At 37.3% G+C, this 20457-nt stretch overlaps 2 protein-coding genes across 3 annotated transcripts in view; one reads left to right on the top strand and one right to left on the bottom strand.

The window, feature by feature from the left end:
* Positions 1-10679, top strand: part of CLEC1A (C-type lectin domain family 1 member A) — a 25726-nt gene extending 15047 nt beyond the window's left edge. The window contains exons 4-6 of one of the 2 annotated variants that reach the window (XM_081248825.1): positions 1080-1231; positions 4091-4209; positions 5127-10679. In XM_081248825.1, coding sequence (XP_081104951.1) covers positions 1080-1231; positions 4091-4209; positions 5127-5286 — 431 coding nt within the window. In that variant the 3' untranslated portion in view covers positions 5287-10679. The remainder of the gene's footprint in view (positions 1-1079; positions 1232-4090; positions 4210-5126) is intronic. The other variant, XM_081248826.1, reaches the window with a different exon arrangement.
* Positions 9933-20457, bottom strand: CLEC9A (C-type lectin domain containing 9A; the record flags this gene model as incomplete). Its single annotated transcript, XM_081248824.1, has 6 exons — positions 20272-20457; positions 18648-18728; positions 13786-13931; positions 11989-12141; positions 10725-10846; positions 9933-10065 (listed from the first exon to the last, which is right to left on the bottom strand). Exons 1-6 carry the CDS (start codon positions 20360-20362, stop codon positions 9933-9935), a joined length of 726 nt encoding a protein of 241 aa, XP_081104950.1. The 5' UTR covers positions 20363-20457.

Here is a 20457-nt window from a genome sequence, read left to right as displayed (position 1 = left end):
ATGTAACATCCATCTGTGTATTGACCACTCAGATTTTCACATGTTAACATTTTGACACTGGATTGCTTTTAAAATAAAGACATTTTTGTGGAATCATTGAGTTCCCATCTCACCATACACCGACAAGGGATGTGGATACAGGTGTCCAACTCTCAAAGGCCCAAGGCCATGTATCCACATAGGTGATAAGACCATGGTTCTCAGGGCCTAGTTCCTGTATTTACAATCACGATCCACTCAGTCCATCTCACCCTTGACTTGTGCACTTATTTCTCTGACTTTGATGACCATTTCAATTTCTGACACATGGAGATTTACCATTTTAACTCATGTTTGGCTTAGTATTGTATTTATGTGATTTTTTTCTCAAATTTTATTCACTTATGCTTTGAATGAAACAATAACCCAGGGCTTCCCTGGTGGCGCAGTGGTTGAGAGTCCGCCTGCTGATGCAGGGGACACGGGTTCGTGCCCCGGTCCGGGAAGATCCCACGTGCCGCGGAGCGGCTGGGCCCGTGAGCCATGGCCGCTGAGCCTGTGCATCCGGAGCCTGTGTTCCGCAACGGGAGAGGCCACAACAGTGAGAGGCCCGCGTACCACAAAAAAAAAAAAAAAAAGGAAAAAAAATCCAGATCTTATTGATATATATTTCATTAAAAAATCCTTTTACTACTATATACGTGGATTTTGAGGAAGAAAATTATAGAAACTTCAATGGTTTCCCAAATCCAATGCATATTGAGTTTTTGAACAGATGAAAAGTTCTTTATGAAATTGAATATCCTCTCTGTATGCTGAACTACACGGGGCAAGGAACACTGAAGTTCCAATCATTCATTACTAGATTCCATTGTCCATAAAAGCAGGTAGTGTCTATTTTAATTCCCATTGTATACCCAATTATAATTCCTGGCATATAGTGGGTGTTCAGTAAACATTTGTAATTATCATTGGGCAATTAAATATCTAAGAGCTAGGGAATCAATTCTTTCTTGTGTCATCAAATATTATGTAATTTCAAGAGAACAAAAACAACAGACCTGGGTAGAAAATAACATTAAATTTGGTTTCTTTTCAAGAACACAGATGCAGCCCTTGCCCAGAAAAATGGAAGTGGCATGGGGACAAATGCTACCAGTTCTATAAAGAAAGCAAAAGTTGGCAGGGTTGTGAATATTTCTGCATTGCTGAGAACTCGACCATGCTGAAGATTAATACACAGGAAGTACTGGTAAGGTCCTGAGGCTTGGTCAGTGTTTGAAGTACTCTCAGAAAGAAATCTTTAAAAGATTCTAAGGAGTCAAAGCCCACAGACTCTCCTATTTATTGCAGTCAAGGCCTAAGTCTTATTCCTATTGCTTTGAATGATCCCCTGAGGTCATCATTTGTGGAATGATCTCCACAAGTATCCACCCCCTAGAAACAAGACCTTCAAGTTCCCCATCAGTCAGGAATCAAATGAAGAAGGCCTTAATTTCTTAACCTCTTTTAGTTTGGGTAAGAAGGGAACAATATTGATGCCACGTCAGAGACATGAAAATAGCACTTCCTGTCTTTCCATGTGAAAGTGACAAAACTTTTGATTGAAAAACATTCAATTAAATCATTGCCATAATCTGCAAATAAATATCTAGCCTTCCAGAAGTTTACACCCTAACATAGACTGGTCAAGGCAAATATGAAAATGAAATTGGCATATATTGAGTAAGTACATGCAATTAAAGTTCACTATTAAAATGGCATAATTGTTCCCTTTTCTCTTACATTTATTATTGCCTTTGGATTGTTTTTTTTAAACATCTTTATTGGAGTATAATTGCTTTACAGTGGTATGTTAGTTTCTGCTTTATAACAAAGTGAATCAGCTATACATATACATATATGCCCATATCTCCTCCCTCTTGGGTCTCCCTCCCACCGTCCCTTTCCCACCCCTCTAGGTGGTCACAAAGCACCAGCTGATCTCCTTGTGCTATGCAGCTGCTTCCCACTAGCTATCCACTTTCCACTTGGTAGTATATAAGTCCATGCCACTCTCTCACTTCGTCCCAATTTACCTTTCCCCTTCCCTGTGTCCTCAAGTCCATTCTCCACATCTGCGTCTTTATTCCTGTCCTGCCCCTAGGTTCTTCAGAACCTTTTTTTTTTTTTTTAGATTTCATATATATGTGTTAGCATATGATATTTGTTTTTCTTTCTGACTTACTTCACTCTGTAGGATAGACTCTAGGTCCATCCACCTCACTACAAATAGTTCGATTTCGTTTCTTTTTACGGCTGAGTAATATTCCATTGTATATATGTGCCACATCTTCTTTATCCATTCATCTGTCGATGGACAGTTAGGTTGCTTCCATGTCCTGGCTATTGTAAATAGTGCTGCAATGAATGCTGTGGTACATGACTCTTTTTGAATTATGGTTTTCTCAGGGTATATGTCCAGTAGTGGTATTGCTGGGTCATATGGTAGTTCTAATTTTAGTTTTCTAAGGAACCTCCATACTGTTCTCCATAGAGGCTGCATCTATAGCTTTTGGATTTAATTCCTCAAGCGGTATGACCATTATTTATTTATCATTGTTTTAGCAGAGGTCTTGGCACAGAGTAGTTTATCAACAAAGAGTTATTTAATTGAAATTAATACACTGCTAACTGTGCAAACTCTTAACATCTTTCTAGTTACATCTTAATTCCTATCCACTTCCTGAAATCTGTGATGAATGAAACTCTGCAATCTCTCTCAAATCTCTAAGATAATCTTTTTCATCCTTTTTTTTTAACATCCTTATTGGAGTATAATTGCTTTTCTGTGCTGTGTTAGTTCCTACTTTATGACAAAGTGAATCAGCTATACATATACATATATTCCCATATCACCTCCCTCTTGTGTCTCCCTCCCACCCTCCCTATCCCACCCCTCTAGGTGGCTCTTGATGGCTCAATTTTGGCAGAAAAAGAGGCGATTTATTTGACTAAGCCAATGTATTCCGGCATAAAACCTCCTAATTTTTTTTATTCTCTGTTTCCTCCACCTCCAGCACAAACTGAGGATTCAGATATACCACTGAAGTATACTAGATGCAGTGGTTAGAAGTATTATTATGAAAGTTACATAGTAATTTTATCTTATGCACTTCATGTATTTGCATATATTTAAGTCACTTTCATATGATTTATTTATAGAACTTTTAATGTGAAGGGGCCACCATTCAGCTGGAAACAATATTTTCAGCTACAGTTTCTTTGATATGCCTATACTGTAACTATCGCTTAGTGATAGTTTCATTTATATTTGCAGTAATCTTTTATTGAACCAATATGTGCCATTAATTATCCGAGGGACTGAGGATGTGAAAGTGAATAAAACAAAGTATACGTCCTTAAGGAACTCATAGTATCGTGGAAAAGGAAGGTATAACAATGGATAATGATAAAAGATTTAGTTAATTTCTGTGTTAAAGAGTGAGATGATATAGAAGGAAATAAATAACGTTAAACATTTTTCAAAATGGATAGTACAAAAGGAATTACATATATGTAAATACACAAAAATGTATATGCATATATATGAAACATTTCTCTGTTTTCCCTTGTTAGTCTGAGACATAAATCAGCCTTATAAACTTTTCTTTTACCCCGCTTTGCATTAAAGTATATTCATTATTCTTTTCTCATTCCTGGTCAGGCCTTTTCACATGTATTCATGAAGATTACTTCCCATTCCTGCACTTTTCCTTCCAGATTCTTCCAGTTTCCAGAATCACTCCACATCTCTACATCCCGTATTTTTTATATCAATCTTGTTTAATCCTGTGACTTGAAAATAATGGGTCATTTATAAATCTTGGTTGATGTGATTCTTGGTTTCGGAACATCAGCATATAGGCTATGCTTATTAAGACAAAATAATTCTTTAACTTGGACAAATTAACTGACCTCAGCATGGACACTATTTTTCTTGAATGTACTATCATCTATGTGGGCAAGACTCATGTGTTGTTCTCATATTAAAAGTGAGGGCCAGCCCTACACATCTCTGTATGTATGTAACAATTCTAAAGCTAAAGGTTTTCTTGTGTGCCTTTCACAGGAGTTTGCCATGCCTCAGAGCTACTCTGAGTTTTTCTACTCTTATTGGACAGGGCTATCCCGCAACGGCAGTGGCAAGGCCTGGCTGTGGATGGACGGAGCCCCTTACTCCCATGAACTGTAAGCCTTCAGCACATTTCATGGGAAAGGCATTTAATAGAGAGCTTTTGCCTGAGTGACAAATATAAACGAAACTATCACTGTGTTTGTAGGAGGACTTCCAAAGGTGTATAAAACATAGTACTTACTCTCAGAATGGCTCATAAACCAGTGAGAGAGACACTGGGATTCTCTGAGAGAGAGGGAGAGAGAGGGAGGGAGAGAGAGGGCTCTGTTATGGGTGAAGAAACTGAAGCCCAGGTTGTAATGGGTGACCTGCCTAAGGTCGCACAACTCTACAACTTGTCAATACCCAGAGACAGTATAACACCTCAGATTTCTTGGCTTTCTGTGCAGTGAAATGGGGAGCACATCTTTCAAAATACAGTCTCTGAGAAGAAATTTACTCACAATATAAACAGTCATAGTATCAAAAATTAGTTTTACTTATATGAGCGTTTAGATAGGAATGTGTATGGTATATTGTTTGAGATCGGTAAACGTAATATCTATATCAAAATATATTACAGTTGAAAGCCTTGTTTGAGCAGACACCTCTCTATACACCTATATAGGATTTATTTTTCCAGGAGATAGTACATATTCAATGTGATTATTTTTTACAGTTAAATAAACTGAGTCACAGAGAAGGTAGATAATTTTTCAGATGGCAGTAAAATCGAATGATAAATTGGATTATAACGTGTATTTTCATTTTAGTTAGAAATAGTTTTTGTTGTTTTGGGTGACCTGATGCTTCTAAGAATGCGTATGGAACCTGAGGGGCTGAGAGCAAAGAGTCTGGTGACCCCATCTTTCCAGTAAACTCATTATGGGTGTCTATTCTATAATTTTATCAAGCTTAGGACACTCCCTGTGTACTTTTGTATTTTAGAAGTAAACTATGATAAAATGAACTTCTTTTTTTCTTTTTTGAGGTTTGAGATTATAATAGATTTCACCAGCCTAAGAAGTAGGGACTGTGTGACCATCCTCAATGGAAAGGCTTTCTCCAAGGACTGCAAGGAGTTGAGGCGATGCGCATGTGAAAGAGCTGCGGCCACGGTAAAGCTGCAGAGGCTCCATGAGCCTCTCTGAGCCGGACATGGAGGCCAATGGTTCTCCAGCTACAACTGCAACTGCAGGCTCCCTTCAGAGAAGTGGAAGATTTCTGCTCTGCAGAGCAAAAGTCAAGCTCTTGATGTGCGCCTGGCCTAGTGTGGTTTCCGTTCCTTTTCCTTCCATTTAATCCCTGTTTACACCTTCCAGGTACTGAAGATTTGATAATAATAAATGTAAATAATGGAAAGTGTTGGTGGTTTTAGAATGGACTTGTGACTTGGGGAAAAATTCCAATGTAAAGATGCTCTTCAAACTGTGAGAACAATCAGTGTTGTGGTTGTGTGTGCCTTATTGAGAGTCTGTGGGGACTCTACAAGAGGACTGATTATTTCATTATTTGAGAAAAATAAGAAGTCTTGGAGAGGCATGCTGTCTTCAAGAGGATGGTTTTAACATTTAAAATTTTAAATCTTTTGAGGCACGTTTATAACATCAGTGTGTGGCTAAAGATGAGTCAACCGAATTGTGATAGGGTGAGTTATCCAATCAGGTCATGGCAGGTGAAAGAGACCGTGTGACATCTGCATACACAGCTGGCTTCTGTGCAGGTGCCCCTAGCTCAGGACAATATGCACGCACATAACAGAAATCATTGCCAATAACACCATCACAACCACTGACTTCATCGACTTAGAGATAAATCAATTTTAGGGGTTTAACACTAGAAAGGATAATCTATTATCATTCTTTGTTTTTCAACAGTGGAAACTGGGATGCTTCAGTTGTATTTTCAGTAAACATCTATCTCATGGTGAGATGACAGTGAATTAGCGAATATATGATAAAGGGGAGATGTTTGTATTTATTCCTGTAAGACTGTGTCACTTATCAATCGTTGCTTGTAGATTTCTTCCTTAAGAATGTTCCCTTCAATTTTCTGTTAATTAGTTAGGAAATTTCTTCAGCATTGAACAAATTTTGCATCGATTTATTGTGTCCTGCAAAAAGAACTGCATTTGTGGCCATAAAATGAAGTTTTAGATCCCGTATTGTAATTTATTATCTGGCGAATCCCTTTACTTCACAAAACTTATTTCATCAAGTATAAAGTAGACATATTTACAGTTTCCTCAGGGTGTTATTGTTGGCTGAAATGAGGTACATGTGGAATTAGTTTCATAATCTACATTGCAATGTAAAATGTAAGGGATATTAAAAATATGTAGAAAAGCAGAGGAGGGATTTCGTTTTTAAAAGTAGGGAAGCGAAAGCAAGCATAAACAACCTTCCTCAGAGACCTATATTCGTGAACAAATTATAGAGAGGCCCCTACACTGGAGGCTTGTGGATATTACTAAATATTTCCCATGATGGGTGCAGATATTTAATGAACATGGTTGATATAATAAGCACATAATGAGAGACATGGATTAGACCATTAGTTAAGCAATTAAGTGTTATTTAAGCCTTGTTACTGCAGAAAGAAAATATGGTTAATCTGAGAAAGTCAAATGATTTTGTGAACTAAGTAAAATTGAGGTGGCACACATTCAGTTTTGATCCCTGACATCTTACATGACTGCAGACTAGTTCAGGGCTGGATGACGGGTGTCTCTTTACATGTCATTGCTTTAACAAGTCTAGCTGCCTGGTTAGTGGGTGATGATTAGTGTTTTCTCTCCAGATCTGCAGCCTAAGGGAAAGTGTCACTTTAGATGGTGAGGAAGGAAAAATAACAGCATGTATCTGACGTTTGTTATTCTTGAGCTGATTCCTCTCCATCTTTGCCCTCAGCCTCCTCATCTACCTAATAAAATCCACAGTACTGATCACGACATGAGCAAATATTTCAGAAGAACAGAAAGGAGTATGGCACAGCATTCACTCCACACTTTTTTTTTTAATTTTAAGAATAAGCAATAATCATAATATGACTTTCTGAGAACAATTTTCTGTTGAGAATCAGACAGGGTAGCACCCCGTGAATGGATTTTCCAACATGAGAAAACTTTTTTTCTTCTAGGCTCTTGTGTGTTTAGGTAATTCTGAAGAACTTGGGGGGAAATGTTAAATGAGGAACATGGGCCTTTCCTGGTAGATCCGAGTTCCCCAGGGCACACAATGAGCTATTTCTTTTCCTGAGGATATTGAACCAGCTCTTAAAATTTATCAACAGGAAACAGGTCAAGGGCCTTGTAACAGCAGGAAATGTGAGAAGTGTGCTGGGAGCTTTTACTTTAGAGATAGTAGCAGATTGTGAAATGGTAGAAAGGTCTAGAAGGCTGCCTCAGGGTTGCCCTCAATATCTGGGAGTCGAATACTTTCTAATGGAATTCTTGCAGTTTTCAAAGAATACAAAAAGCTGCATAATCTGATTTCAAGTGTACGTAACTTCTTTTATTCATTGTATGAATAGATTTTTAGAATCTAATGATACTTATTATCATTCTATCAATATTACCAAAGTTTTTCTTTTCATACATTTAATGTCCTTTGGATAGAGCATGTTAAAAAAGTCTCTTTACATTTATAGGACAGGGTTTTATTTTTCCTATCCTTTCCCTTTTTAAAAACTAATCTGGAACTCAGTGAGATGGATCAGATACCCAGTTCATTATTGGTGGGAATATGAAACTGATTATCCCGGTGTTAAGGTCCAGTCTTTTACCACTGTGTTGAAGAAGGCCTTGCTTTTCTGGGCCAAAAGCAAACTGCAAGGAAAAATCTTCCACCCATACCATCTGTGTGGAAAGCAGTATTACCACTGAGGAAATCTGTAGAGGCTTATGCCAGCTGCTCTGTAGATAAAACTCGGACTTGTAAATACTGCATCACAAGCTGGCAGATGACGTCAGCTGTAGGATGTTTGCCTCTGGCTTCATTGTACTCCTTCTACAAAGAGTTATTAAATGCTTCCTATCCTTTCTCTAAACACAGCTCCATGACAATACTTTGAAGAATCTTGAAGACAAACAGTCTTTGCTACTAAAATTTGCTATTATTTCCCCTTTATTCCAGGTTATTAGATTGAGCTGCCAGCTGTAAAAACCGGAGTGGACAACTTATACTGTGTTTTCTTTGCTATTTTCCTTTTCTAGGTTCAGCAGAAAACTAGAGAATGACCCCTTTTATTGAAATTCCCACCATTTAAACTCCGAGTCAAGGGTAAATAAAGAAACAAACACAAAAACATGCCCTTCCCATCCCTAAAGGAATGTCTCCTTCAGAGGTCATCTTTTACAATAGACTTCCAGGCTCACTTAAATGATTTCTTAAGTGAATTAGGTTTATTTCACCTTATTTATTTAAGGTGTCTTTTTTATGAGGAGAGAAAGATGAGGATCTACTGTATCTCAGCTACTCCTTGTGAGAAATGAAAGAGTAAGTAAAATTATATTGAATTTAACATATATTTGATGAGAATCTGCTGAATGGTAAGGTGTTGTTCTAGGGATGGTAGGTAAGTGGTAGAAAAGTAATGTAATAATAATTAGTGAAATTTTCCTTTCTGTAAGTCATAAGACACTTTCATATCCATTGTCTGGGGGGAACAAGCTAGTCCATGCTTCAAGGAGTCCGCAGACCTAGGACAGAGATTGTCTATAGATTTATTGGCTTTAAGACAGATATTCTCTCCAGATACTTGGGGACAATTTACCCATAAACTTTATCTTCTCAATATTCTTAGAACATGAGCAGTAAAGGGGTCATTTTTATCTGGAATACAGAAATGAGGTTGATGCCTAGAGATGACTGATGCTCCAGGTAACAAGAGCAAGAACAGATAGAGTTCTCAGCCAGTTTACATATATTAATAATTTAGTTCTCAAACAATATTTTGAAGCAAGTTCTCTTACTGTTTTTCAAGGAGGACATTGAGGCACAGAGAGATGTAGTTAAAAGTGCTGGAGTATTAACCTTAAGGATCCAGATCATGAGTCTTTTGATTTGCGAGTGGTGGCGATGGTCAGTGAGAGGCGGGAAGGAAGCTCGCAGCTCTTTACTGGAGACACGCTGATACTGGCAGCCTGACTATTCCTTCCACTTACGTGTAGCTCTGGCTGTTCCTCTCTCCAGCAGAATTCTGCAGTCCTAAAAATGGTATTGTCTTAAGGCAGCAGATAGCAGCCTGTCTTCCTTCCAATTTGAAAATCCGTATCTCTGTCCTCCCATCTTACTGGTCCAATAACATAATGCCTGGAAACCCAGCAAATGCACAGAAAGATCTGGCAAACAGTGAGTTTAAAAGATCATATTTATTCATTTATTAAAAAGAGTATCCGTCAGCTAAAACTGCATCATCTCCCCGGTGACTTATAGATTTTTCTGTGGAGTTCACAGTCACTCTAAATGAAAAAGAGAGAGAGAGGAAGAGAAAAATGACAAATAGAAACGATTTTTCTTCAGCTTGTTTTCCACTCTTTAGGGTTTTGTCCTCTGTTGCTCTAAACCAATTTTATTCTTGGTAATTAATTTGAACAAGGTCAAAGGAACATCTGGAAAATGTTGAGGAATATTACCAAGTGTAAATGCAAGATAGGTTTTGGGTCTCAGATAGCTGGTTTCACAACCCTTGCACTGGTTTACTTCTGCGCTGGCTGTTAAACTCATTGTTACAGGTTTTTCAATGATCTGTTGCAGGTATTACCGTAATGGAGCAATCACTTCAAGCAAAATTTCTTTCAGGTAGAAGATCTTAATGCGTATTTCTCACAGATGAAATATTTCCAAACGCTGCAGTTAGTGGAAGAAAGGCTGTTGTTTCTGAGGTATCCACAGACCTGGTTAGTTGATTGGGGTCCCTGTATTGGTGACCTGGAGACGCAAGTCAGTGTATCTGAGGTTAGGTGTTGGGCTTACGGGAGTGTCCTCTGGGCAATAAAATGAGAGATGCACAGCTTTTCTTTTTGTTTTAATCTGTCACCCTTGCGGTAGTTTTGCCTTTCTTCTTCAATAACAGAACAATTTTCTCTCAATAAAGAATGTAAATATTACTTAAACAAGCAGCATTTTTTTTAAAAAAAAGCTTGAATACAAAAGGATAGGATCTAATTTGGAATCTTTTTTCTGATTCTTAATTCTCAAAATATGAAGGCACTGCTGACCCGCGTCCCCAGTTCTTTCTGAAAGCTCACTATGGAAATTGCCTAATAATTACTATCGTCTCTTGCCCTTAGCACTCTAGCCTTTAAATGATAGAAAGGAAATGTACTTGATAATCACATAATATTGTTCATTCAGACTCAAATGTTGATGTGAATGTGCTACAGTGTAATGGCAGTGGGGCTGAGACAGAAAATTTGGAAGGCATGTAGCCATTCTTAAATTATCTTGTCTTTGATTCCAATCAGAAGCCTGTGAAATTATCATGCTGGTTATGTCTTCTGGAGGAAATGTAAGGTATAAAATAAAATGAACTTTTGATTTCCCTCCTGTGTCTAATTCTTCTTGGAATGTTTCCCTCAGAGACTTACAGATCAGGGGAAGGAGAGGAGCCGTCTTGCCAAAGCCAAGGTTGGCTGGACCCATCCTGAGACAGTCCTACCCAGTAATCATAGTTTCTTTTGATCTCTCTCAGGCTGCCAGTGATAAAGTCCTATAAGAAACAAGACTTGAACAGTGAACCAAGGAGGGGGGCGTACTACCAGAAAAACCCCAATAAATTACCATGAAATATAAAGTGTGGTATTTTGTTTCCACAGAAGTAAGTAGAATTTGAGAGCTGGAAAAAGAGAGAGAGAGAGAGAGGATTTTTAAAAGAAAGGATACCTTTTTCCCTATTGCTAAATGATCAACGTGGTGTTAAGGACTATGGAAAAATTAGGTATCTGGTATCAAAATAGTTTTAACAGATTCAGAATTTGGCATATAGTATATGACTTTCCCAGGATAATTCAGAGTGAGAAATAGTTTAGAAGATTCCAGAAGCAACTTAACTGTAGGCATATTTCGTGAGAAGAAATATTTCTAACTTTTGTCACTAAATTTGCACAGAAAAAATAGTGTGAACCCATAATTGTAATAAGTTAGTCCAAGTTGCCTTGGTTTATTACATAGCCTTAACAAATTGTTATACTATTACTCTTGCAAAAATGAACTTTGACTAGTTACTGAATATAGTAGGCATACATTTTAAATAAATTCAGAAATGTGTAACTATATCTTCTACTTTGCACATAATTTATGGGTAGAATGATTTCAGGGAAACATCTTACTGTTTACTCGTTAAGATGTTAGTAAACTAGATTTAAGGTCAATTAAACTTCTCATTTAGCAAATGCTTATTTTCACAAATCTCTCCATTTCATGACATCACCTCACTTTTTATACTTCTACTTTTCTTGATAATTACAAAATTGTTATAGCTTATTATACTTCCTTACAGCATTGAAAATAAGACATTTAAAACATACATACACTTATAATGTATGCATATCTTGGAGTGGGTTACCATGTTACAAAACGGTATTTCTCTTACCCTTTCCCCTTTTTGATTAACAAAGGACATAGAAATAACATATTCTCCTTGATTTTTGAATAACCATCTCGTTTTTTGTTTCTCCAGTTAAAAGGAAAATAAGCCATGCTAATTCTTACTTTGTGTGTTAAACCTTTTTTTCAACCAATCTACTGTTGTTATAGAGTATCAAGGAATTCTGTCTTATGAGAACCAGTCTTTTCTTTTAATGGGTAATATGGTATTTTCAGAATGATGTGAAACCATAAAACAGTGTTTACCATTTCTTCTTTGCTGTCTATTTGTAGAAGCTTAGATCCCTCCTTCAAACAATACTCTCCACTGGTGCGCCAAATTTTCCAGATTTCACAGACATGGTAACAACTTTCTCCATTGCGAATCCAGTTGTCTGGACAAGGGCTGCAGTTATGGGCCTCAAATATAAACATTTTATTAAAGTTATTGTAAAAAGATTAGTAGCATATCTTCTCAAGAGAACCCTTGTGTCACTCCCAGTAAAGCTGGACTCTTTAACCCAATGGTTCATATGATGCAGTACTTACCAATTTCAGCTGCTTTGAGGCTGAATGCAGTAAGATTTATACAATTATTTCCAAGCGCAGTAGGTCTCTAAGAATTAGTTTAGGATAAAATTAATTTGAGAATATCTATTCCCAAGTTGTTCCTCCTCTATAATAATTGATCTGATTATTCTATTTTTAGAAATCTTTCCTCCTTTTAACTTTACATCATTTATAATCTTCAGTTGTTTGCTTATTGTTTCATGTCTTTTAATCTTATTGGCCCAATTTAATTGGGAATGTACCAAGCATAATAATAAGTACATTCCCAATTAATTAGGTGGGTAGCATCATAAGCCTCAAGTTGATGTTTAAATTCTGGGAGTTAAACATGAAAAATTTTCGCACAGAACGGAGAGAACAAACAATGCACCTTGAGGAATGATTTTAAAATTTGTGGGTGAGGAAAAGTGAATAAAAACACAAGTGACCAATATGTTTATTTTAGGACTTTGATATAACTAAGAAGACACAGTGTTTAACCAGTTTTACAGAACCTGTGTTAAGAAAGAATGTGTTCACAAAAGAAGGATGCTCAAATGTATAAAAGGGGAACCAAAGAGCAGGAATTTAACCAAGTGTTTCTGGCACAGTTTTTTTTTCCCCCCCCTTTTCTCCCTTTTTTTTTTTTTTTTTTTGCGGTACGCGGGCCTCTCACTGTTGTGGCCTCTCCCGTTGCGGAGCACAGGCTCCGGACGCACAGGCTCAGCGGCCATGGCTCACGGGCTCATGTGGGATCTTCCCGGACCGGGGCACGAACCTGTGTCCCCTGCATCGGCAGGCGGACTCTCAACCACTGAGCCACCAGGGAAGCCCAATTCTCTAAATTTTATGTATTAGTATTATTAAACACTAGTTAAGTAACCATAGAGTACTTGACACACTATTAACAAGTAGAAATAGACAGGTTTAAAATGCTTGTAAGGGATGAAATAGATAAAACCAAAGTCATTTAATAGAATTTTTTAAAATGAGCTGAACCCTGCATTGTTAAAATTTTTGTAAGTAGCCTGATTTTCAAAATGAATTTTCTGCTTCAAGAGATATCTAAATTTGAATCTAAAGCAAGATCTAAACTAAATAAATTGAGGCATTTGGAGCTCTAATTAAAGTTACACGTAAATTTGAATGATTGGATAAAACATAATATGTTGCTTTTTTTGTTGTTTAATCTTACCTACTAATCTCACGCATTCCATTTTGACATTTGACTGTATATTTTCCTTATCTGTGTTTCTTGGAACCTCAGTATTTTCCACATACTATTGATATACATATATATATACATATATATATATACATATATATGTATATATATATGAGATTGAACTGAAGAGTAGATCAAAAGTATGTCTCTCCTATTATGAAATCCTGACTATAATTTTACAAACAATAAAATGTATGTCACTGGTTTTTTTTTTGTTGTTGTTGTTGTTTTGAGGAATTGGTGTATACATGTGTATCCACGCAGTGGAAACTGATTTTGTAACAATTACCTGAACTGAAAGACTTCTGCATCAACATTTGGCAATATTTCATCTGCAGGCCATGGTTTCTCTTCCATTGTGTGAAATTGAGCAGTACTCTGTCCTGTTGGAGGAGTTTTTCTTGCTGCTTCATTGCAGTAGTGGACACCTGGAACACTTCAAACAATAACAACCATTCCTGATAAAATACTGACATATAACAAAGTAAACCTTCCACATAGACTAAAGAGAACTACACATTGCTGATTATATTTGTGATGAAAACCTACAAAGAATGCACAGCAAAAAGGCTCTTTGCCATTCCTGTTTCCTTATTCACCCAATTCCAGTCTCCCAAAGTAGTCAGGTTTGCCCATTTCTTTTTTATTCTTCCAGAGATATTTTGAACTTTGCATGCAAATGAATATAAAACCCCCTCCTTCCCCTTTACACAAATGGTAACAATCTTTTTACATGGTTTTTCACTTTTTATTTTAACACTTAAAATATATTTTGGACATAATACTGTGTTAGTACATAAAGAGCTTTTTCATTCTTTTGTTATATAGCATTCTACTGCATGGATATGTCATGATTTATTTTAATAATTCTCTATTTTAGACTATTTGTAATCTTTTGATATTACTGAAGTACTGTAATAAAGAACCTTAGTTATACATAATTTCACACATGTGTAAGTATATTTGTAAGATATGTTGATGGGTCAAAGTTTTGTGCATTTAAATTGTATTAGATATTTCCAAATTACCTTCCATGTGTGCTGATGCAAATTGTATAGGAAAAACTCAGTTTTTCCTTCTATAGGCCTTTCTCCTGTGAATCACCTTGACTTTTCTGACACTTCTGGTCACCAAATGTATGGTTTCCCCACCACCACCACCCTCGCCCTCTCCACAACACCAACTCAGTGTCCTATAATTTAATTCAATCTGACACTATCTCCTTGGAGAAAGTAACAATCCCACAGGTCAAGGGCTCAGTCCCAAAGATTGCTCTCCCCTTCAGATGCCAATGCAAGTAGTAGGTCCCCAGGTTTCCACAACTTCTGTTTGATTTGGCTACAAATTGGAGGTTCCCATGACTCCCTCCTGGGTTCAATTAATTTGCTAAGGCAGCTCACTGATAGGGAAATGAGTTACCAGTTTTTTAAAGGGTATGGTAAAGGATACAGATGAACAACCAGGTCAAGAGATACATTGGGAGAGGTCTGGGAGGGTCCCGAGCTCAAGAGCTTCTGTCCCCATGGAGTTGGAGTTGGATGTGTCACTCTCCCAGTGTGGATGTGTTTACGAACCTGGAAGTTCTCTGATTCCACACTATTGGGATTTTATGGAGGCTTCCTCACATAGGCATGATCAATTGTTTTTGTTTTTCTTTTTTATAAATTTATTTATTTTATTTATTTATTTTTGGCTGCGTTGGGTCTTCGTTGCTGCGCGCGGGCTTCCTCTAGGTGCGGCGAGCGGGGGCTACTCTTCGTTGCAGTGCGCAGGCTTCTCATTGCGGTGGCTTCTCTTGTTGCGGAGCGCGGCCTCTAGGCATGCGGGCTTCAGTAGTTGTGGCTCGCGGGCTCTAGAGTACAGGCTCAGTAGTTGTGGCGCACGGGCTTAGTTGCTCCGTGGGACGTGGGATCTTCCCAGACCAGGGCTCGAACCCATGTGCCCTGCATTGGCAGGCAGATTCTTAACCACTGCGCCACCAGGGAAGTCCCATGCATGATCAATTGTTAATGCCATTTCCAGCCCCTCTCCCCGCTCTGGAGGATGAGGAGTGGGCTGATAATTCCAAGCTTCTAATCACGGCTTGGTGGGGGCTGGTGACCAGCCCCCATCCAGGAGCTCATCCACACTCACCTCATCGGAACAAAAGATGTTCCTAGTGCTCTTATCACTTAGGAATTTACAAGCATTTCAGGAACCCTGTGTCAGGGACCTGGTCAAAGACAATTATTAGAACGAGAGATGTTTCCTGTGCTCTTGTCACAGCAGAGTAGAGGGGAGAGACAGTAATGTATATCTTCTATTATCTCATACAAATGTTCTCTCAATTTCATTTGAATTTGCATGTATCTTTTTATGTTTGATGTTGAAACTCTTTTCACATATGTATAAATAAAGGTCAGTTGTATTTTCTTTTCAATGAAATGTATAATTATATCCTTTGTAATTGTTTTCATTGGGTTTCTGGTCTTATATATGTGGTCCTTATTGTGCCGTGAGAATTAATTCGGGCTGGCCTGGAATCAGCCTGAGCAGGGTTTTTAAAATTCCTACAGGACACTGATCTCCGGACAAGGCATGAAACATACAAATTAATGGTGTAGCTTTGTTATCATGGGTATGAGGATTTGGGGGGCCAGATTATACTATCTTGTCAGCATTGTTCATTGATCACATACGATTGACGATTTGTCCCTGGTTACAAAGAGACCCTGAGAAGGCTCTGCTGTTGAGGCTAGTTACCTCTCAGGAATATGTCAGGTGGTCAGCAAGACATAAATTCCCAAGCAAGACTTCATTTTGGGCTCCCAAGTACCAAGGTGTCTTGTGTACACATCGGTGTTTCCTGATCCAAGAGAGAAATTGTGTCGTGAAAGGACACTTACATGGAGAGGAAGAGGTGCCTGTTGGAACCTGGTCTTTCCAGACACTTTTGTAATACACATCCTTCCTTTTATTTTATTTTATTATTATTTTTTTGCGGTACGCGGGTCTCTCACTGTTGTGGCCTCTCCCGTTGCGGAGCACAGACTCCGGACACGCAGGCTCAGTGGCCATGGCTCACGGGCCCAGCCGCTCCGCGGCACGTGGGATCTTCCCGGACCGGGGCACGAACCCGTGTCCCCTGCATCAGCAGGTGGACTCTCAACCACTGCGCCACCAGGGAAGCCCCACATCCTTCCTTTAATGCCTTCCCCTGCCCCTCCTCCACCTTCATCTCCACTTCCTCTTTCTCCTCCTTCCTCTTGCTTCTTGGTATCCCATAGTGTGGAGGTATCATTTTTTAATTAAGTGGTCCCTTACCGATAGGCAACTGCATTTTTTTCCATCTTTTTTTTTCTTCCTATTGTTACATGTGCAGGTTTATCAATAGGAAAACTTTCCAGAAGTGGGATTTCTAGATCAAAATTAATTCATTCAGTTTAAGATAACCCAGAGTTTGTTAAGAACAAGATTGTCATGGTTGATCTTAACAGATTTCATAAACTAGACAGAGAAGAAAACAAAAGTATGTGCCCATCAGACAGCAAGATTTTTGAGGACATAAAAATGTACGGTATGATTTTATCAACATCCTTAGTATGTACTATGTGCTTTTTGGCTATATAATAACAGATGATTGGAGATTATAGATTTATTTTTATGTATAAAACAAATTCTACATTCCATTCACTTGACAATATTGTTTCAAGATGTTGCACCTTCAGTTATTTTGCTTTAAATTGAAATTGTTCTCTGTAATTCAAGTTTCTTTCATCTTTTTACCCCAAGTAGTTAATATTTATAAAATAACACTGAAATTTGTTATACAGAATGGATACCTGAACCATATCTTTTGATATTTGCAATGTCAGTTAAATATGTCTTCTTGCAGTTAGAATGGAACTTGGCAATATTTCATTAAGAGTCCCCAGTTTTTACAGGAAAAACTGGATTATTATATGTTAATTGACTTATATGGTAGTTCTCTTCCAACTCTGCAAATCTGCTTCCAGTATTTATGTTTGATAAACAGATATTTAATTGTGAATTTCTTTAAAAAATGGACTAGCATTATATATATATATAAATATATATAGTATATTATATATACTATATGTATTTATATTTATGTGTATTTTAACAAAGTACAAAGGGAGGATAAGGTGAGATAAGGGAAGTTCTGACATTTATGATGGGGTGTGAAATTTTATTTGAGGAGATAGACAAGGTAACAATTACTTCTTGAGAGCCTAGAAATTATTAAAACATTCCTCTCTGAACTGCCAGGAAAATAAGATCATAGCTAACATGAACAAGGTCAAGTTTCCTGTACTTTGTGGAAGCAAACCTTGTACCCTTCTCTTCTTCATTTCAGACCTCCTAATTCTCCTTTGCCAGCTAATTCCTCCTAGACAGAAAAATGATTTGCCAAGGTATACAAGAAATAAGAATTATCCAGACAATAACCTTCATCTCTGTCTTGCTAAGCATATTTCTTAGTGCTAGCGTGAGTGATAATAAAGGGTCTTAGTCCTATTTCTGGAATCTGCAGTTCTGTAATTGTTACATTTTATAAAAAATTCATTTGCTAGATATAGAAACATGTCTCCAGTTTGGACTAAAAAGAATAAAGAAATGTGGTTAAATATTGGCTCAAACAAAGTTCTCACATTTACCTTAAACATACTAACTGGTACCTCATCAAATATAAAGTGAAAAACTCATCTTAAAATAATTGTATAAGTCAAATTTAGAACAAATGTATATTAGAAAAGGAAGAGCCTATACTGAAAACTTACAAATTGCAAGCTTTGGCATACTAACATGATTCATAAATTGAATCATGATATAAGCAATTATTTGCATCACTTTCCCCCAACAGACCTATGGTATTAGATTTGAGTTAAACAACATGCAATTGAACATTAAAAGTTATCATTAGCATCCGAGTGCTTAGAGAGTTATATCAAATAAATGTCCCATAACTTAAATAAGGAAGCCATTATTTTATATCATTTATGTCATTTAGATGTTTCTAATTGATTTGTCTATCCATTTATAAATTATGAAGTTCCAGTTCCACGACATACATACATATAATTATATATAACACTACATGAAGTATGTAACCTATCTATAGATTATTTTGAAGATATCCTTTTGTACTTACACTTGACACCCAAGAAAATGGAGGTTGTTAATGAGCCTATGCAGAAGATACATAAAACCACCGTCACAAGACACCATGTTCCTAAACAAGGAATAGAGACAATGAAATTGAATTAGAGAAAGTAGAGGAAAGAGGTGGGTCAGGATAGGACTACACTGAGTAAACTAAGGAGTTAACATTAGACATTCCTTCTAGAGAATCACCGAGGCCTTGTAACTGTGTGTAACAGGAAAAGGTGAACTCAAACTCTTTGAAATGCAAGTCATAACTTGGAATACACTGGATTTGGAAAAATGCCAAATTGAACAGTTTTAATAATACACTTCTCTTATCCTTATATAACACCACAAACTTAGTAACTAGTTAGATGTATTATCTTCCAACAATCTTTTACAAATGATGGCAAGCCAGGCAGCAGGCTTTAGTTTTTGAGAGCAAAGAGGCTGTCTCCAATCTCCTCATCTCTTGTCAGTGTCACTTGAGCATGATTGGTTCAAAGGTATTTCCCTTTAAACGTATGATTTTGGATGAGGACAATTTTTTAAGGTAATTTTGCAACTATTCAGGAAGGGAAAGTGAATGTGTGATTTGTTATATTCTTAATGCTAGTTACAGAAAAATGTATAAAATTTATCTTTGGATAATGTCGTAGGCTGGATAACAGTTTTGCCCGAAATGCCTATGTCTTAATCTCTGGAATCACCTAGGTGTTACCTTAGGTGGAAAAGGAGATTTTAAAGGTATAATTAAGTTAAGGATCTTGGGATGGGGAGATTATCCTGTTTTACCTGGGCACTTATAAATGAGATTTAGATTAGAGGGACAGACTGCCATATGATGGAGGAAGCAGAGAAACATTTGGAAATGTGCTACTGTCTTTTGAAGATGGAAAAGGAGCCACAAGCTAAGGAAAGCAAGAAATGCAGCTCTAGAAACTGGAGAAGACAGGGCATGGGTTACCCCCTAGAGCCTCTCTAGGGAAGGTAGCCCCATGACACCTTGGTTTCAGCCCAGCGGCACCCGTTTTGGACTTCTGATCTCTAGAATTGTAAGAAAATAAATTTGTGTTGTATTAAGCCCCTAAATCTGTGGTAATATATTACCTAAACAATAGGAGACTAATACGAATATTAAATTATAAAGACAGAACTGATCCAGGCTGATGAGTGTTTGCCAGTTTTTTCAACCTACGTTTTCTCTTTTACTTCTTAGTATTTATCAGATAATGTGCAGGGTGTTTTTACGTGGGAGCTAAAATTACACAAAATATATGATTTCTTTCACTTATTTTACAAATCCAGGAATTCTTTGTTTTTCCAGCGAGTAAGCGAGAGAGAGAGAGAGAGAGAGAGAGAAAACCAATGTAATACATATTTGTCAAGTCCATTTCTCTTTTCCTTTTTCACTTTTACTTACTCCTCCTCCACTTCATTTCATTTTTAATATTATGCATATTATAATACTATTGCATATTATGCAATATTATGCATCACATTATGCATATTATAATACTCTTAGGTGGGTTATCTCAGATTAGAAAAATCACCTTGGGCTCCTCATAGAACAGGAAAAAAGAAAACCCATAAACCACAAGGTCTTGGTCTAAATAAGTAGAACTGGTTACCTGAATTTTTGGTGGAAGACAGATGTTTCTGGTAAGGGTTTGGTGTTGGATTATCCCACTGAAGAGAGGTGTATGTTTCTTCCTCCTGCATGTCTGAGGTGCTTTGATAGGTAAGGGGGTCCACATGAGAAGCTGAGACAAATAAGTCCTTTTGAAGTCAGGAGCAGATTAATGAAAGAACTGAAA

Source organism: Mesoplodon bidens (genome assembly GCF_964165515.1).
Source record: "Mesoplodon bidens genome assembly, chromosome: 11".
In the NCBI taxonomy this organism is placed as follows: domain Eukaryota; kingdom Metazoa; phylum Chordata; class Mammalia; order Artiodactyla; family Ziphiidae; genus Mesoplodon; species Mesoplodon bidens.
Note: the sequence above shows the minus strand (reverse complement) of the source record. Positions and strands in the feature narration are given on the sequence as shown.